The sequence below is a fragment of the Cavia porcellus genome, unplaced genomic scaffold (genome assembly GCF_034190915.1).
Source record: "Cavia porcellus strain 051 isolate PalLab524CR breed Dunkin Hartley unplaced genomic scaffold, mCavPor4.1 scaffold_16, whole genome shotgun sequence".
NCBI classification, from domain to species: Eukaryota; Metazoa; Chordata; class Mammalia; order Rodentia; family Caviidae; genus Cavia; species Cavia porcellus.
The window spans coordinates 60,298,470-60,322,038 of NW_026947499.1; the positions used below are offsets into that span (position 1 = coordinate 60,298,470).

At 39.8% G+C, this 23,569-nt stretch overlaps 1 protein-coding gene across 2 annotated transcripts in view; it reads right to left on the reverse strand.

Annotated features, from left to right (window-relative positions):
* The window catches only part of Impg1 (interphotoreceptor matrix proteoglycan 1), a 137,470-nt gene that overhangs the window by 57,875 nt on the left and 56,026 nt on the right, over positions 1-23,569 (reverse strand). For both annotated transcript variants that reach the window (XM_063226925.1, XM_063226926.1), the window contains exons 6-12: positions 21,253-21,356; positions 17,817-17,969; positions 12,147-12,205; positions 8,566-8,586; positions 7,030-7,271; positions 5,062-5,132; positions 4,140-4,218 (exon numbers count right to left, since the gene is read on the reverse strand). In XM_063226925.1, coding sequence (XP_063082995.1) covers positions 4,140-4,218; positions 5,062-5,132; positions 7,030-7,271; positions 8,566-8,586; positions 12,147-12,205; positions 17,817-17,969; positions 21,253-21,356 — 729 coding nt within the window. The remainder of the gene's footprint in view (positions 1-4,139; positions 4,219-5,061; positions 5,133-7,029; positions 7,272-8,565; positions 8,587-12,146; positions 12,206-17,816; positions 17,970-21,252; positions 21,357-23,569) is intronic.

The window sequence follows — 23,569 nt, forward strand, 5'->3', positions numbered from 1 at the left end:
GCTCATCCTGCTTGGAAGCTCAAAGCCATGTCTGTGAATGACAGAAAGCAGACTTACATAACTCTTTGATGGTAATTAGTAACCTAGTTTCTTAAAAAAAAACTTATTGAGTTAAAACACACAACATAAAATAAGCTTTTTTTTTTTGTCTTTTTCCTTTTTATTGATACCGGGGATTGAACTAATGACTGCCTGCTTGCAAGCCAGGTGCTTATGCTGCTGAGCTAAATCTCCAGCCCCAAAATAAGCTTTTATTTTACTTTTTTTTTTTTTTTTGCCTTTTTGAGTCAGGGTTTCCTTATGAAGTTCAAGCTGCTCGTGAACTCATATTATAACCCAGGCTGGCCTCAGACTCACAGTGATCCTCTTGTTTTGGCCTTCTGAGTGCTGAGATTATAGATATGTGCCACAACCCCTGGCCTTTTCTTTTACTTATTACTTTTTTTGGCAATGCTGAGGTTCAAATTCCAGGACCTCAATGTACGTACTCTACCACGAGCTACATACTGAGCCCCAAAATCAATCATTTCAAAACGAACAATTTGGTGTCATTTAGTACATTTAGTGTGATGCATCCTCCACTATTTAATTCCAAAGCATTTCCATTTCACCAGGAATTATGTTACTTCTATTTTTTCATCCATTTTTCCTTTGATTCTTTGCAATAAAACCATCTTGTATCATGTGAGTTTTTGCAAATCACTACAAATCTTTTTAAAAATGAGGTAGGATTGTAATAAACATATAAAAAAAACCTAAAAGGGGTCCAACAGTGTAAGCATCTGAGGAGGAGGAGTTAGAGAATGTGACAACCAATGGGGTTTTGTGTGGAAGCTAAATGAAGAAGGACTTTCAAGAAGACAGAAGTAAAAAAATGTCAAATCAAATGAAGATGGAAATGATTCTGCCAATTAATTAGCTAGGAATCTATTAATTATCTATGACTTTTGTGAAAATCAGGGCTCTGCAACATGGGTTATAGGGAAGGGTGAGAATTCTAGACTATTTTTAAAAATTGACAGAATAGATGCCAGCCCTTTCCTGTAAGCTGGCACCATGTACAGGCTGCCGGGAGGAGAACCAGCCACCAGCCCTTTCCTATGAGTTGGTACCACGCCTTGGCCGCAGAGAGGAAAAGCAGATGAGAGCCCTTTCTGGTGTGCAGACTGTGAGACAGAAAGAGCCAAGTCCCTACTGCAACCATAAGCGACTGGCTTATTTAGAGAAACACAGGCTGAGATGATAACTATTGAAGTAAAATATGACTTAATGCTTGCAGTGTTTAGGGTTTCATTGACTTTACAAGCCTAATGCTATCTAGAGGATAACAATATACAGCATAGCAAGGGGGGATCTCCTTCTGAATGTGATTGCCATTGTTAATTCTTTAATATCTTGTTTTAAAGACCTGTATCATTTTCATTGTTTTGTTTTGTTTGGTTTTATTCTGTTTTGGCTTGTTTGAGTTTCTTATATATGAGGTCATGGGCAACTATTTCAAAGATAACAAATTAAATTATGGTAGCCATTTTGGATTTACTATTATCTTGTTTCGAAGTCCTGTGTTGTGTTCATTGTTTGTTTTTATTGGTTGTATTCTGTTTTGTTTGGTTGAATTTTACTATGTCTGATGGCATGGGCAGCTATTTTGAAGACAGGGAAAGACATGCTAGCCATTGTTGATTTCATATTGTTTTGAAATCCTGTATCACTTATATTGTTTTGTTTTGATTGGCTCTATTTTGTTTTATTTTGCTTGGTTTCATTCTCTTCAAAAATAAATTATTGGGGGCAGGGGATTTAGTTTAGTGGCTCAAGCACTTGTCTGGGAAGTGTACGGTAGTGAGTTTGAGTTGTGGTCCAAAAAACAAAAAACAAAAAAGAAGTTATTTAAAAATGTGCATAGTAGCAAAAATAGAGAAGAGACTGTGATTTGTGGGTGTTTTTAATTGTTAGTTTTAACTAAAAACTTTTTATGTCTTTATGAGACAGAGTTTCACTATGCAGTTCAGGCTGGCCTCAAAACTCACAGCTTTCCAAGTGCTGGGATTACAGGCTTATGCCACCATGGCCTTAAGGATATTTTTTAAAAGGATGAGGCAATTAAATCAAATGTGATACATAGAGACAACATGAATCATGGCTTTGGTTCAGTGACCATCTCTGGGGTGACCTTGAGCAAGTTATACCCAAGTTCCAGCCTTGGTGTTCCCCCTGTGAAACAGTGCTTTATTGAACTATGTCTGCACTTCCTTCCAGAGTGTTCTGTTGCATATTCATAACAGGAGAAATGTGTAAGTAAAATAAGAACAGCAAAAGCAATTTTAAAATATAATAATGCTTTGTTATAGAGACACTATCATTTACCAATTTTATGATAAAATGTTATGCTATCAAAATGGAAGGAAAGAATCCAGTGAGCATTTAATTTGACACATTTTACTAAAAAGTTTGTTTCCTTCTTTCCAACCAACTCTCAAATGATTTTGAAGTCAAAGTAATGGGTGGTGTGGATTGTGGTTGGTTATAAATGTGTTAAAATCCTTTGTACTGGGGGCTGGGGGTTTAGCTCAGCGGCATAAGTGCCTGCCTTGAAAACAGGCAGTTGTGAGTTCGATCCCCACTATTGATAAAAAGGAAAAAGATAAAAAAATCCTTTGTACTACTTCCACTGGGAGAGAAAGGTCTAAGATTTCTACCCAGAGTCTAGAAGGGCTCTGTGGTCACTGAACCATCAGAGTTGAGGAAGGGCTGGTGTTTCTGGGCTATAAGGATCTGAGAACTGACCCGTTTAGCCTAGCTGTCATGCAGCGTGGCAGCCCAAGTAGCCCTATGGAGAGGTCCCCTAGAGGAAGAACCGAGGCTCTCACCAGGAATCCTGGCTGAGCGCACATCTGGGTCAGGGAGGTGAAACATGTTGAGAACTGTATCTTCAATATCAGCTGAGAAATCCAGCAGCACACAGAGAACAACTGTCCAATTTTCAGGAAAAAAATCAGTGACTATTTGTTGCTATTAACCTTAAGAATGATACGTAATGCATGACAAATAGCTGGGTCGTTAACATTTATTCTATGGCAATAAATCAACTTGTATATGGGGGACTGCTCTCAGGACATGTATGTACCCCCGAAAAACCATGTGTTCTATGACATTGCCTATGACGTTTGTGAAGAGAATAGGGTTGAGGAAATATTTTGTAGTGTGCCCTAACCCAAACAGTAATAGTCCTTTAAAATTATCAGCCATAATGAATCTCTACAGGCACTTGCACTCAGAATCACGGATGTTTTCTACCATTCAGCCACCCCCTCAAACCCACATGTCTTAATGTCTCGCAAAGCATGCTTTTTAAACTGAGACGGTTCGAACTTATTGCCTCCGAGAAGCCCTGCCCTCTGAGTCTGTAGCCTGTGCTATGGACCGGGCCTTATAACCTGCCTTGTCCTAGGCAAGACAGCTGCTCGGGGTGGGCTAGGGTACTGTTTAGGTTTCAGCTTCCTTTACCAGACTCATGAGGAAGAGGCCATAGGTCCTCAACATGGGGCTGGGAGAGGACCTGAGGAAGGACCCTGGGGATGTCCTCTTCCTTAGAAGGGGGCTGCTCACCCATGCACAGCTCTTCTGTTGGAAATGCTGGTGTGGCCAATCTTCTTGTGTGACTTTGTCACTTGTCTCTGAGGAGAGTGGCAGTGGGATTCCTCAAAGAGAACATTGTCCAGAGGAACTAATCAAGAAGGTGTGGTAGAGTACTGCTGTGCCACGGAGGAGGATAAACTTGAGTTGTATGAAGGAGGTCATAATGTTATATGAGCTAAATCAGACACACAAGCTTCAGTGTTGCATAACTCCCTTATACAAGAAATCCAAAGTGTAACTTGAAGAGAAAAATAAAAGATAATAGGAGAAAGGGAGACTACTCTTTTGCAAATGGGAAGGGAAAGAAGAAAAGGGTCTTGAAGTGGAGGGAAGCAGGAGGGAGAGAAGGGGAGTACAAAGAATTAGGGTGTGTTAGTACGTGTACCCGCTCCCCATGATGAATGTAATCATGTACTGCAAGCATTTACTAGTAAAATGTGAGCAAGTAACTTAAAAGAGAACATTGTCATCTACCTCTGACTGCATGGGAAGAAACTTACCAAGTGGATCATGTCCTTTTCTGCTCATGGTCCCAAGCTTGGATTCACTAAAAGCAGCTTCTGGACTAAAAGTGGCCACCTGAAGAATGAATTTGGAGAGTCAGATGTTGACCAGGCATCCACATGAGAATGGATGCACTCTATATTTTTAAAACATTTCATTGACATTTGAGAAAATCATTTTGAGTTGGCATGAATTTACCAGGGAGGAAACTTCTGATTTAAAAATACCATGAAGGGTGCCTGTGTGGATACAGTGAGCTGCTACATGAGGCCTTGCTTGCTGGCTTAGCCAGATGTGACTGACAGCTACAATGTCCTGGATTGCATCAGTCGTGCTTTGATTTAGGAATTCTTGCATTGCAAAGGAGTAGGGTTTACCTACTTAGGGGCCCCCCTCCCCAACTTCCGACATAAGTTAAATAAACATAGCTTTAAATTAAAAATAAAAATCTCTTGCATTATGTTTAGTTTCTAAGATATTATTTCATGTTTTCCATTTTAAATAAATAAATATGTAGGCAAGATCTTAAAAGTAAATTTATATTTTTATATTTATGTTCGTTTCTGAAAGTCAAAGTTGAATGATATATTCTGCTTCATTCTTTTTAGTTTATAAAAACTTGCTTTTATAAAAGAAAAGGAAGCACTATCTGACAGTAGTTAAAACAAAAGTCTAACTAAATTCAGGGAAACTTTGAATTTTAGGACATTTGAAATGCAAGTTGAATTATGGTGTATTAATATCATTTTTGGAAGTAGGTTAAGCCAGCACAGCTTGTAAACATAGATAAAAATGATAACATTGCAAAGAAAATTTTCCTTACTCAGCCTTTATGCTGAATAAGGAAATGCAGGCTTTTTAGTGCAGGTTTTTGGGGCTTTGTTCCCATTTGAACCACAGGACTGAAACTGGTTTTACCTTTGCAATGCTGGTTAAGGGCAGAGGCAGCCTTGTGTCTGTTCCAGAGACTGGTGAGGAACCAAAAAATTCTGTGGAGCAAATCACAGGGTTTGGGTGTTTATTTTCTTTTGTGTTTGGATCAATAAAGCAACCAGGGTTAAAAAACATGACAATAACCAATGCTTAAGCAATAGTACAACGGATTATTAAGAAATCAGCATTACACAAACAAATGGCCATTAATCTGAAGGGTGCATTGAAGGGCAGACACAAGGGTTGTATCTTGCATGTTTGTGTGATGAGAATGAAGCGATGGATATACTAATGTTCCTGATTTGATCACTACATAATACAGACACGAGTCAAATCGGCACATTATACCTCATGAAAATGCATAATGATTGTGTCAAATAAATAGTAAGAGATAAAAAGAACAATTATTAAGGTAGATTTTTAGGATGGTCAGTTCAACTCTTACAGATCTGGACCAAACAGAGAGATTAGCTGCTCCAGTGGGGACAAAAATATGATTAAGTTGTTGAAGAAAGGAATTAGTGCAGGTAGCTAAGTTAAGTAGAGATTGACAGGCATTGAGAAAGGGACTGGACCCAAGACAGAGTCAGAACAGAGATGAGGTCAGCCAGGCCTGTGGTCAAGCGCTGAGTTGGTAGAAATTAGGACCCAGAAGGAGGTACAGTAACTAAGCCTGCAAACCTCCCCAGAGAGAACAGCAGCTCAAAGCTGTGGTGTGACCAGCACTACCTGGTCCAATAAGCCTGTGCAAAGTAATAATTATAGAGAAACAATGTAACAGACATGCAGAGGCACGATGATGGCATCTGCGGCTCATTCCTCCCTTCCTGAGATGCCTTTATTCTCAGTGCTGGGCACCTGTTCCTACCGTTAACCTCAAGACCTTTCCTGCTCTTAGTCCTCAGGTCCTTTCTTTGGAGCCATGAGATGCAATTTGGCACATCTAACAAGTTGGGAGCCACTTCCCTATAACAAAGTGGTTAGTGTTAGGCATGGGAATTAAAGAATATTTGCAGAATTCTATTTCCATCCTAAAGTCTGCTTTTCAGAACACCCTAGAAGGCTCAAGGGAGAGACAAACCCAGAGAGTCAGTCTCTGAGATGAGGCTGAAGGCCATCTTCTCTGAACTTGGAGCTCTTCTCACTCATTCATCTTGTCCCAAAACTCCTTTGTGTGGTTTTCGTGTTAAGAATCTCTAAACCAGAAAAACAGAACTGGCAAAGAATAAATCTGGGCAAAATGGTATTTTCATTGTTTAGTTATTGTCTTGTCCGCTGAACCTGCTGGGCAGCTCTAGGCTGCTGAGCACCTCCAGGTACCTTCTGGGATCCTGAACATGTCTTATTATCTAGTTGCTCACTTTAGATCCAGTCTCCTCTCCTGCCTCAGTTAAATTCTGCTTCTGGAGATTGACTTATACTGACTGTCTCAATGGTCCCTTGTTTTTTATTTTAGGGATGGCTTGGAGCGTTAGGCAATGTTTAAGTTTAGAGGTAGTAATGAGATCTTGCTGCTTCTAACCCTAGAGAACTCTCTTTTCCTTTGGGTACATGAAAACTTTTATAAATAGTACTCTTATCAAATTGTCCTACATGATTCTAATTTAAATAGTCTGTTTCCTGTAAGACCCTAATTTCCCACATAAGAAACACAGGGTAGGTAACGCCAGGGAACGAAAATACCTGTGGGTTCTTCTCTCTCCATGACCATGGTTGATTTGGAATGGAGTGAAAAACTTGGACTCTCCTATAAGAATGGTTGGTCCAAAGTAGTCACAAATAAGATGCAGGAGAGAGTAAGGATAGACAGAAATGGTACCATGTTTAATGTGTCTGTCACAGTAACGATCGACTTTACAAGGCCTACATTAAAATGAAAGTTTCTGATACATTTACAGCTTCTAGCCTCTCTTGGCAGAATTTGGATAAATGTAGAACTATGCAATCACCAACCGTCAGTGAACTGAATTGTCCCCATGTCCAAAGATTGTTCTTCCTCTAGAACTCTTCTGATCAGTTTTTTGAAATTGATAGTCGTGAGATCAATTTCTGGTTGCTTGTCCTCCTCCATTGTTCCTCGGTGGACAACTTCGCTTTCAATCTTGTTAGACTCGAAAGACAGGTGGTCACTTGGGGGGCTGTTTGCTGCTGCATTGTCTCTCGTAAAGATGGCCATAAGTCTCATTTCTGTGGAGCTGGAAATATAGACAGCAGGAGACACATTCCATCCAAAGCCTTGGTACAGTCCGCTAGTGAGAATTACTACATCACTCTAGTGTTCAGGACAGCTTCAGCCTCTCCTTTGATGGGTTCTTAAACCAATTTTTACCAGAAAATTGAAGCATGGAAAAAGAATTGATGTATATTTTAGTTCTAAACTAGAATTTGAGCAAAGGGGTTAAGTCTAGCTTGAAGAGAAATTACAAAATGAATCTATTTATTTTTACTTTAGGGCTTTTAGAAAAAATGTTAATTGTCCAATGCAATTTGACCAAAATTTTTGGATGTCTTCAAAATCATGCAGTACCAATTGGGAAGAAGGATAAATTGTCCTTTCCTGTACCAAGAGCCTTGTTATTAAGGTCTATCAAAAATGATAGGCTATGCATGATGTAAACAAGTCAAAGCTTCAATTCTTAAGGACAATTTTTCCCCAAGAAGTATTTTTTAAATTAAAAACCCTCTAAATAAAATAATCAAAAGGAAAAAAATTGCAAGGGAAATATGAGAAAGGAGGAAAGAAGGTAGCCCATGATTACCTAGATTTATTGTTGTATTTATTAATACAGTGCCATTTTGTATAAGAAAATGAAAAAGATTCTCTACAGCTCTGTTCTCAAGAACTCAGATTTTACTTTTGGTTCATGCTATAAATCCACAAAAAAGGGTGCAGAAGTGTTTAAAGGCCACAGGAACTGATAAGGTGTATTTCTGGCAGTTCTTCAGACCACACAATCAGTCAGAGTCTACAGTTCATTATTTCACTAGTCAATTACAGGAGCCAAAGCTGGAGTCTTATTACAGAGCTTGCCAAGGTTTCGTGGGCCCTTTTTCCACTTCAGACTGATGACCTCGGAACCAGGAGCAAATTAGTTTCTCTGCTTTACTGTAGATTTAGGTTAATTGCATGAGGAACATGTGGCACAATTCAGGAAGACACTTCCCGTTATAAACAACATTTAAGAAATAGTTACATTTGTTTGGATCAAAGACATGTATCTTCATGTTTCTTTTTTCCTAATTAGATATTGAGCTTTATAGAATCCTTTTCATCTGATCAAGTCAATATTTATCTGCTTGTCTCATGTAGTGAACTTGAATGGAGAGTTTTTCTCATTGCTAAGTAATTACTTCAGTTAAATAAGAATCATTAAGAAGTTATTGGCTTATCCAGACATTAAGTGTAAAAATTATTTGTACAAAATCAGCATCTAAATTTGTGAAGGAAAACATACAGTATTTCAAAAATTTAAAAAATGTCCAAATTACCCATCTCTTTCTTTCCTTGGTCTTCAATTCATCATGCACAGTGGAAACATGCAAGGGAGAAAGAATTCTTGTGACATTTATTAAGACATTCACTGAATTATTTTATCTACAAAAACTACTCCTTGAATCATCTCTTATATTTGCTCAGAGTTTTGAAGAAAACATACCACCATCTGAATTTGGATGGAAATTTTGAGTCATGTGAATTTTAAGATGTACACATTATGTAACATTTTGGATTAGAACTAAACCTTAGTCCAGAAATTCATACGCATTTATGGTCTTCCCAAACTCATTGATTTCATCATGTTACTTCATATTTTTTTTGGTACTGGGGATTGAACTCACAACCTTGCACATGTCAGGCAGGCGCTTGTGCCACAGAGCTAAATCCCTGGCCCCCATATTACTTCCTAACAAGGCTGCAAACATATCCCATACAGCTCACAGTTTGGATGATGCTGTAGTCAAGAAGATACCAGAGAATATTCTTACATTTCTGTATTTACATTTTCATAATTATATTTTCACCTGTGGAATCGCATTTAATAATTGGCTTATTCCTATAGGCAATTTATCTAAGTCAGCCTTTAGAATTTAGCTTTTTGTTGACTGATAATTTTTTTGAATAGCTTTAATTAGTAAACTGAAGAATCGGTCCCATTCACCATATAGACAGCTTGGAAGAAAAGTCTGTTCCCTAAGAGGACCTTGCAGTTGATTCCTATGTAATCATTTCAGGAACACAAACTCCACTTCACAGACATGGAAACAGGCAGAGAGAGAAGGTGTCTCCTGGAAAATGACAGATGTAGACTTCAATACCTGGACTACGTGCCCTCAAGCCAGAGCTCATTTTGCCCAACCTGCTGGTTCCTGTGCAAAGGCCCTTAGGCCACTGAACTGATGGACACATTTTGGAATATATATGGATTTATTTTATAAGTTATGTTCAGTTTCTACTTATATTTCAAATGGTAGTTTCCAACCAAGCTTTACCTATGTGACAGGATTAGTGGCATTTGTTTCTGAATTTGCCTGGTGTTCAGCCTGGGAGGGAACAGGACTGAAATGCATGCACTATGTCCGTGCTGCTCCCTTCTGTCTGTGGAGGCCAGGGAGGGCTCAGGGCTGTAACTAGAGCCCTCCACGCTACCAGTCAGACATCGATCCAAGCATGCCCCTTGCTCGTTTTCAGCAATAGCTCATAATCCATGAAGCTCAGGAGAGAGGCCAGTACCCTGGGTTAAGTCCCTCGCCAGGCTAATTAAAAATGTTGCTTGAATAAAGTATGATTACATAAACAAATGATGTATTGGAGCGACACAGTTTGTCATACACCCATGATGCCATTTTCACAATCACGACAGGGTCTGTTTACTCCCAGAGCTTTATCCTGCTCCCTGGGGATCCTTTAGGAACGTTAACCTCTCTGTACCTCACCCTCTTTTAAGCAACTATTAATCTGTTTTTCCCTCCCTGGGTTAGTTTGTGTTTTCTAGAATTTAATATAAGTGAAACCATAATGTATTTTTGTCTGTTTTCTTTCACACAATATATTTATTGTGAGAGATATCATGCTGTGTATTCCAATACTTCATTTGATAAGGAGTCTAGACTAGAATACACTACAATCGTCTACTGCCCTGTTGATGGGTATTTTGATTTTTTCTGTTCTTGGCTATTACAAATGAAGTTGCTGTGGACATTTGTGCACAAGTCTTGGAAAGAGTATACCCTCCAACTAGATTAATTACTAGTAGTTTCCCATATTTTATTGTAAGGGATAAAGCAGTGTTTAAAGTGGACCATTTACAGCTCGTTCTTAATAATAGATGTCCTAACTCCTTTTTAGCTGTATCGAGAGAATTGTATGAGGTCTCTGATGCTAAAGTACTTGTGAAATTGTAAGTCTTTTTTTTTTTTTTTTTTTTTTTACAAAGGACAAGATCAGGAGTCATAGGAATTCCAGTCTTCCACAGAAATCTGGCCTCACAAGAAGGAAATTTCCTGCGTCATGAGTTTACTTTACAATATCCTGAGCATTGTTATTAATGACACATATTTTTTCTGCTCACAAGCACATCATTTGTTGCATTCAGGGGCCAAACTGTTTTCTAGGGGGCTGATATAATGAAAAATCATTGAGGAAATGTGATCAAACTTATTTTGTAAGCATCTTTGAGAGAAATAGGTATAAATCATTGCAAAGATAAACATGAGAAAAATCCATCTTTTAGGGATATATATTTAAAAGTTTTATCTTAGAAAATTTTATCAACTAATGTTTTGCTGTTTCTTCTGAAATAGATTTTTAAAATTAGTTTTTCACTGATTAAAACAGGATGATAATGTGCCTTTGAGCCTGTCCCCAAACTCATCCCATCATTTCCTTCAGGTTTAAATTAAAAATTTGTTCAACCACAGTGGTTTATTCAGAAGACCTTGCCATTTATGCAACATTTTTTCCTATCACCTTGTATTTTCTCCTAATCCATCTGTTTTCACATGGAATACTGCAGAACAGTATCCTGACATAAAGCAACGTGAGTTTGGTTTGGTACATATTAAGACTTCCATTTTTATGACACCCACTTTGCAGCGTTTCCTTCCCCTGGAGTTCCAATGGTCAGAGGGGCTGGCCCCTGCTGACCCCTCTCTCCAGCCAGCTCTTTCCCAGGCCTGGGCATCTCCTTGCTATGAGATGCCAGGAACAGAAGGAGCTGGCTGTCCCTAATTCCCATACCTGTTCTGGCACAAAATCCCTTCTTGCTTCAACCAGTGCTCATATTTACCCTGTAGCACATTTTCAAAAAGTACTGTCTTATGACCTGCCTATAAAGGATTGGAATGAGAATTTTAAAAAGATGCAAAAATTCTTGCTGAAACCCAAGTACTGAGATGCTAATGGCCATAGGCCTGCCTGCATGTGCCAAAGCCATGGGAACACGGTCTAACCTTGCTCTTGCAAGGCACACTTTTATGATTTCACTTCTTTTATTTAAGATCTTAATTTAATAATTTGGAGTGGTCATACATCACTATGGTTCAGATTAAAATAATATAAAAGATATATTTTGAGAAGTCACCCATCTACCCCTGTCCGCCTTGTTCCTCCAACCCTGCTACTCCTATAGAAACTCCTTTTTGTTAGTTTTGTTAGTTTTTGTTAGTTGGGTAACGTAGTTTGCTAAAATGGTGATGATATTTAGCCTTTGATAGGAAACCAGGCAATCTGACACCAATGCATTCATTGCTACTTTTTTGGTCTCTCTCTACTGAGGTATTTTTCCAAGAGGTTGGTCAATAACATTGGCAAGGACAGCTGATGAGCTCTCTGTGGAGGGCAGTATTTCTGACTCCCAGAAGGAGCAGTGTAACTCCTGAGCAGCCCCTTAAAAATCACCCAGAGTCATGTTCTAATTAGACAGTTTCTTTATCTGAAATGTATTCAGCCTCCAGGACTTGGCAAGAGCTAAACAACAGGGAAAAGGACCTTATAATACTCATGAAACTGCTTTTAAAAGAAGATGGGAAGAAAGTAATTTAAAAATTGAAAAGAGTCTGAGTCTTTTACTTACCTAAATCCTAACACATGGAGTTCTTTGAATCCTGCGAGTTTCTTAAATACCTTTTGTATCTGCAGAGAGAAAGAAATTTATGGAATAGCCTTTGGTTCTACTGGGTCAGATCTTATCTAACTAAAAAAAGTCTAAACATTTCTGAGGAAAAAAGGAAAAGGAAAAAAGAAAATGGAACTTTTTGTTCTCAGTTATTTGTGAAACCTAGAGGAGAGAATTTTGCTGTTTATTTAAAGCCATAGTTTGGTGACTGTGGCCTGCGCAAGGCTTACTTTGCATAAAATATGAAGTGATTAAAGGTGGTATTTGATGAAACATTTTTTGGTTACAGGGTTTTCTTTTACACAGAGAAGTATGATATTTTGTAACTATAATATTTTTTGAATTGAGTTATACATTTTGGAAAATATCTACATTAGAGGTACTAATACATTCAATATGGCAACTGTACCTAAATAAGAGGGTAGAAAGAGATTCTAATATAATAGACTGTGCTTGTTCTTAGACTTGAGTGAATCTTGAAATTTTTTAGATTTGTCCCTATTAATGAGGGCTGTTCTGGAAGTACCTTGCAAGTGCTCTACCCAATTACTTCCCAACCCACGATAGCCTCGCTTCTGCCCGGGGCTCCGCAGGGTGGAAAGTTCTTTCCAAGTCATTGGCTTTTGGTTTTCCCCAAAGCCAGTGGTGTTTTCCATTCTTCTCTCACAGAGTCCTGCTCTTTCCTGGCTCCTCTCCCATTTCTCTCACCATTCTCCCAGTCTTCTTTGCTCTATCTTATTCCTGTCCTTACTGTCTAAATACAAGGAGTCTGAAGCTTCCCACGCTCCGGCTCCTTGCGTCCTCTTCCTCTTAGTCATCCTCTGCAGGCCAGCACTGCCCAACCCAGCTTTCTGAAGGGGAGCTGGAAGGAAGAGAGGTCACTTGGAAGGAAGAGCCACTGAAGAGTGAAGCCTGGGTACAGGGAAAAGAGGGAGGAAGGTGAAGCTACACAGGCGAGCAGGAGCTGGCCTCTGTCTCCCCCTCCATTCCTCTCTTTCAGAGAGTCTCCTCTGTCTCCATGACTTTACTGATTGCCTGATATAGAGCCCTGAATTCTCCACACAAAAATAACAATGTTTTCTACTAACTAGCCCTTTCCAGGCCAGGGTCATTCTCTTTCTCCCAGATTTGCCTTTCCTCCTGGCCTGTCTCAGTCAAGGTCAGGAGTACCTGTGGTCTTTGTGCAAGAGGGCAAAACATCCCGAGATACCTTCTTTCTAGGACCCTCACATGCAGCTATCAACTGTTTGCTGGAACCCTGTGAAGTGTCCTGCCTCCACCACATTCTGCTTATTTCCATGGTTGGTGTATCTTCTTTATCTTCTCTCCTGCACTGCTGAAATGGGTTGCTTGGTGTAATGTTGGTGGGGTAGGAGTGGGGGATTAATCATTCTACATCTGTTGCTTATCATTAAAAATCCATTGGTCTGCTTATTCAGTAAATCCAGTTCTTTAGAAAGGCATTGAAGACCTTCCCGATTCTGCATCCCCCATCAGCTATCTTGACATTTACTCTTCCTGCCACTGTCATTCCTTCGGCCTATAGAGTGTCACTGCACTGACCCCATCCAACTCCCACATACAACCTGCACTTTTATTTCTTTAAGGCCCTGTAGATCTCTTTGCCCTAGCCCAAGATACAATAGGGATCAACATTTCTCCCATTGATTTCTTCCTTTTCCCACACCCATTTTCTAAGCTTATTGGAAATCATGTCTATTGAAAAGTGTTTTCTAGAGCCCTGTCATCAGATGCAATTGTTTTCCTTCTCTGCTTCTCTAGATCTGGTTATGGGACATTGCACAAAGATCTGCAAAAGGCACGCCCATTTCCTTTGCAGAGAACATGCTCGTTGATTCAGGGGAACATGTCTTGCTCATCTGTCTATCTCTCCCTGCTCTTATGATCCAGGAGACCGTTATTCATATTGTAGGAACTCTGCATATGCTGTGTGAATTGAGAGCGTCTCTTTATTCTCATGCGTATCAACATGCCACTGTGTTGTCACTGTATCTAAAATCACTGCTGATGTCACTGTTGGTGCCAAAGCACAGATCTTTGATGTACAGATAATCCCCAAATCACTCATATTGGGTTTTGGATTCTGCATCATGAAATTTTTTTCTCCCAGCCAGACTGATTTACCTTCTAATTATATTTTCTTGTGCCAATATTAAAAATAGCTTTCATTTCCTGAGCATGCAGGAACTGCAGGGGTGAGGGGAGCTTAGCGCTGGGTGATGAGATAGCAGTATAGCCTTATCTTTCAATATTGGTTCCATTACTTTCTAGCTGCAAGACTTAGAGCTCATTGCTTCATGTCTCTGGATCTCGGTGTCTTCAACCAGAATGGGATCATGGTGCCTGTGCCATAAGGTGGCTGGAAGGAGTCACTAAGAAGTGACAAGTGTCTGGTTCACATCTGGCAGAGAGTCAGTAATATCCTACTATTTATTGGCTCATTCTCTACAGGATTACTTGATCCTGGAGGGCTCAGTTTTCTCTTATTCCTCCTGACCCCATGACTGCACACCGTGAAACGTGACCATGGCAGAGGCCACCACCTGTCAATTGTTTTTAAATGAATGGGGAGGACAAGATGAGGGTCACTCCAGAGTTAGAGGCAGGGAGCGTGGGTAATAAATTTGTGTGCCTCTACTCTGCCCCTGGGTTTAACAGAGAAGAACTAGAAGCTGGGCTCTGCCAGGCTGGTCTGTATCATGGAGCCAGCAGGAATGGGCTGTGTATGTACTTCAGATCTGCTTGGCTTCCTGGAATGAGCAGGAGTGGGCCACCGGGAACCTCCCTGGTGTTCCAACAACAGCACCAGGGACAGAAGGGTTAAGTGTGAACTGCAGCGTGTGAGGAGGTGATTCAGGTTCAGAATCATCCCTTCTTCAGAGATTCCAGTGTCCATGTGGAAACAGTCAGCCAGGCAGGTACCCGCCTCTGTAGAGGCTGTGGCTGCAGTGTGGACAAGGGGTCAGTACATCCTCCTAGCTGCGCCCACAGCACTTGCTCTGGTGAAAGGGATTTATCGTTTGTGTCCATGCCCTCTTTGTAAACTTGTCTGTGATTGATTAAGAGTCAGTTCCTCTTAGGAGGGTGTAGATAGACAGTGTCGAGGGAGAAGATGACAAAAGCCTTCCATTAATTCTGCTAAATAATCTCCTGGGGGATCTTCTAATCGTGAAGCACTAACTACTAAATTGCTAATTAAGTGCCCAGTTAACCTTATTAATAATACTAAATGCACAGGAGTCTCCCTGATTCTGCCTGAATACATGTTAACGGTGTTATAAAAAAGCAACTGTGTTGAGTTCCCCGGGAATGTTTGCACAGGAGAGCGCATTCAGACAACAAGTAAGTGATTTCTTCTGACATTTGTCTTAAATTTCTCATTAGTTTTATTGTGGAAATTAAATTGCTGCAAAGCACTGTCCATTAATTCCTGATTAGGCCTGAATGGCTGTGCTAATGCAGGCACTGGGCTGTGGTGGGCTGTCAGTTCTTGATGGCAGGTCTCAGGGTGGTCCTGCTTAGGAGTGGGTGTGGGACAGGGTCTCTGGAGAAAGCAGGCTATGCAATGGGACTCAGCAGGACAATGTGTTGGGTCTTTGAAATGGGACCAGGAAGACACCTTCTTCTTTGCCTAGTAAGTCCCACAGAGGCTAGAAGGGGCAGACCCGTGTGATGACTCTATAGTGCTTTCCCCAAAAATATATGGAGGAAAATAGGATGCGGAGCATAATTGTGAGGATTAAGAGTTTTATGCTGGTTGGCTTGGGTTGGAATCTTGGCTTGCCAGATTGTGTGTCCTTGCTAGGGATGTTAATTAGTCACTGCAGGCCTCAGTTTCTCTACTTACAAAAAAGGAAAATAGTATTATTTATAGCATTGGGTGCAAAATGTGTCAATACACAGATAATATTAAGAACAGTGCAAGCCTGTTGTCCTTTATGTAGCAGTTGGAAAGTTAGACTTGGACAGGGACTTTGAGATCAGCTTTTCTAATTCCTAAGCAACGAAACTAAAGCTAGAGAAGGCTAGAGACCCTCAAATTCTCATGGTTAATTCTTGGCAGAAGCAGGAACTAAAACTTGAATTTCTCAACCATGCTAACGTATTTCCATTGTTTTAGGTGCTTAGAGAATGAACAGCAGGTGGGTGAAGAGTGTGACTGCTCAGCTTGTTTTGAAGATACTCTACTACATTAAGGACTTACTGAATCTTTCTCTTTGAAGTTTATAGAAATGATGCTTTATATTTTATTGATTGAAAGCTGATATGGGGAACAGCTGGAAGGTTATAAGTGTATGGTATACATTCATCATATGTTTATAACTTCAGAGTATTTCCCCAGTATTTCTCACCCCTGGGGGAGGAGGTGAGTGTGCTATTCTCCAAGTGTGAGAAGCAATCCCTCTTGTTCCCTGGTCATGCTGAGAAGATTCATGCACATGAAGACTGTTGCACATGTGGCTCGTAGGTACGAATCTCACCAGGCTTCTATTTCTCAGTTACATCCACAACAATCATCACCCCCCCTCGTACTAAGCATTATGCTTAAGAGTTGAAAGAGACTATGTTTCCTCTCAAGCAGAAGCTTTCAGTTTTCTGGAGCTGAGAGTGCTGCATGCTAGGGGAATCCAGACAGGAAAGGAGCCTGTAACCCAGATATCTGAAGGCAGAGTGGTTAGTGCTGGGACTTCTATGCCACCATGAGTTGGTGGGCTCAACTGAGGCACTGAGTATCGGGAACTTCATATGATGATATCCCTAAAATGAAATGTAGGGAGAGACAATCTAACTGAGGAGGTAGCACATGGAAAGATTAAAAGTGGGGACAGTTCACACATTATATTTTTGCAAGCTAAAGTACCAAGGTGAATCACGAAAAGGAACAGATGTAAGACCAGACTGAAAAGAAAGGCAGAGATCTCATTATAGCATGTAGACACTACCCTGAGCGCAGGGGTCAGACTTATCTTGAATTAAGGAACATTTGTAATCATCCAGGGCTCTGATGACGGTTGGAGATGGAAATGTTGTCTTGGGAAAACTCCTCAGTCTGTCAATGGTGATATGAACAACAGTCTTCTGTTTATTAGCCATGAAACGGTCATGTGTTTACATTGCATCAAATTGCAAGAGTGGAAGTGTTATGTAGGGGCAAAGTATTACAAATTTAAAATTCACATTTTTAAGCCATATTCTCTACTTGATGCTTGCCTATGTGGTCTTTTGATTTTATGTTATTCTTTTAAAATTTTAATTCATTTTGATATATAAAAAGATGTCCATATTTAATGAATACATCTCAGTAAGTTTTGGGAAAAATACACACTCACAAAGCCATCACCATAATGTTCATTTAGGCATATAGAATACACATGGCTTTCATGTGACTTACCAGTAAGTAAAGATTTAGACTTACCAATAAGTAAAGAAAATCTAAATGTCAAGAACATTTAAGAATGGAAAAGCTGGAATGGATATTTGTCCAAATATTTTGGGACCCATTATAGTATTGGCTTTCTTTTTAATGAATGATAATGGGTGCCTGGTCACAAGAAGTTGCAACGATTGGCCAAAAAGATGTATATTCTGCTGGCTGTGCTCACTCACCTGCAGCTGTGACTTTCCCGCCAGCTCCTGGTAGGAGGTGGACCTGGGGTCAGCAAGCTCTGCCTTGAACCTCTGGTTTGGCAGAGAGAGGATGAGCTCCACCTTCTGCTCTGGTGCGCTCTCGGAAACATTAGTGAAGTCCATTTCTCTGTCCTGTGTTCAACAAGCAAAAGGTCTTTAATTAATGTAAACCACAAACAAATGGCTGTCTCCTATAACATGCATTGCAAGAAGTAGACTATGCAGGCTCAAGTGCTTTCAGAACAAAAGTCGCACTGATTAGAAGTAGCCTCTGAATTTTAGTGAGAGACAAGATGCCAAAACTCCAAAGAGTTAACTATTCAGAGTCCTTGAGAGTACTGTCATTGTACGAGTGTGTGATTTTCATGAAAAAATTCACATACACACACTCAGATCTCACATCTATCTATCTAATCTATCTAAGCTCTCTCTCTCCTTATCTATTTATAAATATAAATGCTGCTGGTACACTGTGTATCATTGTGGTTGTGCATGACTTTACAAATACTCTTTGTTGAAGACTGGATTAGACAAAGTAAGTTAAAGATGCTGAGATATTATTTAATGGAAGCCTTTTTAGAGAAGAGTCTAGACTGCCTTAATGTGAACACCTGTACTTGAATCTCACATTACAATTAGCTGAACAACATGATGAAGCCAAGAGAGAGGTTGACATTTCTCTCAGACGAAATGGACCACCTTTGGAGTCATGTGGCTGAGAATCAAAGTGTTGTTCCAAGGATATGGATGTAGCCTGGGTCACAAAAAGATGGTGGTCATACTTTTCAACTGAGCAGAGGTCTTGTTGCCCTGAATTCCAGTGGGTTCCCAGCAGAATGTGGAACTGGGTTGCAAATACGTGGTTTGTCAAATTTTTCATCTTGGGTACTCAGATTATATTGGGTTACGTACAGTTTTCTCCAAAATGTAAAAAAATATGTTCACAGAAAATTGAAAGAGTCTCTGGTTATGTGTGTACTCTTATAGTGCAGTTAGCATTCAAGGAGCTGAAAGGGAGAACAGTCAATGAAAACTGCCATGAAGAGCAGAGACACCTGGGTGGTGCTGGGTGTATTTCCTCCGTATTTCTTTTTGTGCCTCTGTCTTCAGCATGGATGACAGCATGCCTCCACTGTTAGTGGGGCATCTGGAGGATGTGGGACCATACGTAACAGGCTACTGATGTTTGTGTAAGATTTTCAGCCACCAATTCAAAACAATGCACACTGAACATCTGCATAGGTATAACAGTTCACATGAACCACTTAGATACATCTTAAAAATGTTTCACTGAGAAATTACTCTCAGCCACTCAGTGCTTTTATTTTATTTTAAAATATTGATTACAGTTAGCATTCTTTGCAGTAGATCACTAAAGCTTACCCTTCACGTCTAAAACTCTGTGAACTTTGGTCAACATTCCTCTGTCCCCATCCATCGTGCCATCCCCAGGCCTGAGTGAGGTGTTGTGTTACTTTATAAAATACATGCTTAAAAACTAGATTCATGTTTGCCCCCAGCAATGCCCTGTTATCTATGGGGAAATACCTCAGCCCTTCCCTGATGTTTATGGCTCTGCATATTCTTATTCCAACCTGATTGAACAATTTTAGTGTCACTTTCCTCATTTCTGATTACCAGAGTCCTCAGACATCACAGTACTTATGTCTCACTGGAGACAACTCCGATTACTCCCTTGCTCCAGTAGTCACACACACACACACACACACACACACACACACACACACACGTGTGTGTGTGCACATGCACACAATCATTCCTCTTACTTCTTACCAGTATTCCATAGTTCATCTAAAATGATCTTTGCTATGACTGTCCAGGCCTGGACCCTCATTGTCCCCTTGGAACTCTTGTGGCACCGACTAACATGAAGGCCTTAGGTGTCTTCCATCACACACTCACTTGCAGTCTCCTTTTCAATTGCAAACCTTGTTGCCTCATGTAATTTTTGTGCTTCACTAAATCTTCCAAAACAAAAACCACAATGCCATTTAGGCCCAGAGCTCTGTGAGTACACAGGACTTAGGATGCACCTTTTGCAGCCTGTCTTGGTTTAGCCTTTTGTCCTGGTCTACACACCTGCTATCTGCAGTCAGAGCACTGAGATGCTTTGTGATGTTCAATGGCATTATAAATTCCTCAAAAGCAGGAACTGTGTTTTGCTCATCCAGTGCTCTTTGGTGCCTTGCCCAATGTCTGGCACATCAGGGGATCTTAGTAAACTGCTTGCTGAATGAAAGAAGAGGTGATAGATGCAGATGGTAAAGAGGGTGTGAAGAGGAGGATGTAATGAATGCCAGGTGACATTTACATGGAAGGATGGGCCTGCATTAGATTTTGAAGGAGCTGGAACATAGGTGATATGACAAAAGGGAAGTCAGACAATCCAATTGAGAAATTTTATAATAATGTATATTGAATTATGGTCAATAGTTTTTTTCCAATGTAACTTTCGTGTTGATAAGGGAGGATTTTTCAGAAAAACTCAATATGCTTCTTCTCTCTTTCACAGCAGTAGTTCAACCAAGACTGTAGTCATGTGGAGTGAAGGACAGACAGTAATTTCTCACGCAGAGATGGTGGGGCTGGACTTGGTACAATTGCCCTGCAGCTGGCTGTGCCTTGGAGGGAGGTGAAGGGAGGGAAAGGGCAGGAGGACATTGTACAGACCAAAAGTACAGCACAGGATGGAAAGACCTGGGTTCTGGCCTGTTATTTCTGGTCACTCTGCTGCCCCAGCTCTACCATCCGTGAATATAATATTGAGGGCAGCATCTCCTTGAGGTAGTGAGTGTGTTGGCTCCAAGCTGATTGAGAAGGTTCATATTTCTGTGTTTTGATCATCGGCATTACAACCTTAACAATGCTTTCATCTGTGCACACCTCTCCACTAGAAGAGGTACCCCGTACTCTTCTGTGTCCTAGTTTTTATTTTTTCCGAGTTTGATGTAAATGATTTTGATCATTCTGAAACCTACTTGACCTATTCACACTGGATATGACTGAAACAAACTTTTGTTTTTAGTCTGGGTTTATAATTCCGTAGAGAAGTTGCTGGTTTATTTGCTCTCATGCTTGCCAGTGCCTGCTATATACATATAGCAGCTTCCATTAGATACATATACAGCTTCCATTAGATACTATGGGAGAGGCCCTGCTTTTTAGCGCTTATAACTAAATGGCCTCTTGTTGTTCCCTCACCTGTTTCTAGTTCTCAACCTATTCTCCCCTCATCCTTAGGGTGACTGAGCATAGTGAGCAGAACAATCACTGGCTTCCTCACAACAGGAATGTGGTGCTGGTCCTACTGACTGTCCAGTCTACCTGTTCTCCTTGTTAGCTGAGAGAATCAAAGAAGGACTATGAAGACCTGGATCAACTCCATTTTTCTCACCATTGTGGGTTTCTTGGTGCCCTTCAGGGAGTCGTTGAGAATTTCGTGGATGTGTGAGTCATCAGGAGAGAGAGGGAAGAACCCAGGTGAGATATTGGTAACAACTGTGGAAATTAATCACAGACACAAAAATAAGAGTAAAGGAGTTGAAAATAGAAGAAAGTTAAAATTCTGTATGATTTTGGAATTTACAGATCTTTTAAATTTTTTTATTTTAAAGAGAATAAAAGAAAAGAAAACAAAATAAAACAGAACAAAGCAAATCAGAACAGAACAATGCAAGCAACACAGCACTTTGCAACAAGACAACAGGACATCAATAGTGGCTACCATAATGTCTCTTGTTTTCTTTGATATAGCTGAACATACCTTCACACACAGTAATATCAAACATTACAAAATAGTATAAAAAAATGAAAGCATTACAGGACTTCAAAGCCAGATAACAGGAAATGAACAATAGCTACTATAATATCTCATTTTCCTCCAAAAAGTAGTCCATACCATCACACATAATAAAATCCAACAAAACACAACAGAATAAAACCAATTAATCAAACAAATGAAAGCACTATAAGACTTCAAAACAAGATAGTAGGAAACCAACCATGATTACCATAATACATCCCATTATGTTCAAAATAGCTGTCTATACCATCAAAGTAAAACCTAACAAAACAAGACAGAACAAAGGCAAACCAAACAAAATGTGAAAGCAATACAAACATTCAAGACAAAACAATAATAAACAAACAGTAGTTACCACCTTTTCCCCCCAGGTGTTTCCTCCCCTATCACTTTTACAATAACTAGTTTGCTTTTGGGATCCCAGTAACCACTCCTGTTTCTTATGCTAGGGTTCATTCATACGAATTCAAACTGTTTCTGTCTTGAACATGATCTCCATTTGCATCCATTTACTACAGGAGCCTTGAGATTTATTCTACTCTATAACTGAGTAGCTTTCCATTATATGAAAACACCATATCTTTCTTATCCATTCTGCAGTTTATGGGCAAGTTACCCTTGCTTTTTTTCTGATCTCCTTTAGCATGGAATAATTTTTTTCTCTCCTTTGAATTTCAGTCTATGAATTTCCTTTCCAGTTAAAGTGTTTCTTTTATATAGCATATTGATGGATCTTGTTTCTTGATCCACTCTCCCTGTGTGTCTGAATGGAGGCTATACACATTAATGATTACAACCAGCATACATTGGTCTGTTCTGCCATGCTATCTTCCTGTTGTTGGCCCTCTACTTTTCCTCTTCATTTAGTTGCCTGTCTGTTTGGTGATCCTCCTCTGCTGCTGTTCCTGGAACCCTAGTCATCTTTATCTCTCTCTGGAAAATCCTACAGCACTCTCTGTAGGGTTGGTTTGGTGGTCATGAATTCCTTCAGCTGTTCTTTAACATGGAAATATATTACTTTCCGATCAATTTTGAAAGATAGTTTTGCAAGGTATATTAATCTGGGTTGGAAATAGTTTTCTTTCAGGCTTTGAAACATTTCACTCCAACTCTTCTTGACTTGATGGTTTGTGTTGACAAGTCGGCCAGGATTTGATGGGTTTTCCTTTAGAGGTGATCTGTTTTTTTTCTCTAAAAGCGTTTACTATTCTATTCTTGTGCTGAATTTCTAGGGTCTTGATAATTATATGTCTGAGTGTAGATTTACTTTGGTTATGGCTAGTTGGAGTTCTATATGCTTCACTTATCTGTATGCCAGATCCTTTTCCCATGTTTGGAAAATTTTCTGCTATTGTTTCTGTAAATAGCCTTTTAATTTCATTTGTGTTGACCCTTGTTTCTTCATTGACACCTATCACTCTTAAATTATGTTTCTTTGCATCATCTTGCAGCAGTTGTTATTTCCTAATTCCTTATTATTTTTAAGAGATCTTTCCTTTCATGATCGCTAGCTGCAATCCTATCTTCAAGATTTGAAAGTCTGTCTTCATTCTCTTTCAAGTGGTTTTGCCAGCATTTGATTGACTTTTTAATTTCCTGTATCTCTCTTTGAATCTATTTCATGCATTGTAATTCCTTTGTATATTCATTCCTGGTTTCCGTCATTTTCCTACACTCCTCTTTTTTAATCTATGTCTTCTTTAGACATGTTGAGCAATTCTTTCATTATGTTTGTGATTTCTTCTTTTACCTGAGACATTATTTCTTTTCTTTTTTTTTTTTTTTTGTCTTTTTCCTTTTTATCGGTACCAGGGATCGAACTCACGACTGCCTGCTTGCAAGGCAGGTGCTTATGCCGCTGAGCTAAATCCCCAGCCCCTGTGACATTATTTCTGATTTGATTGCTTTT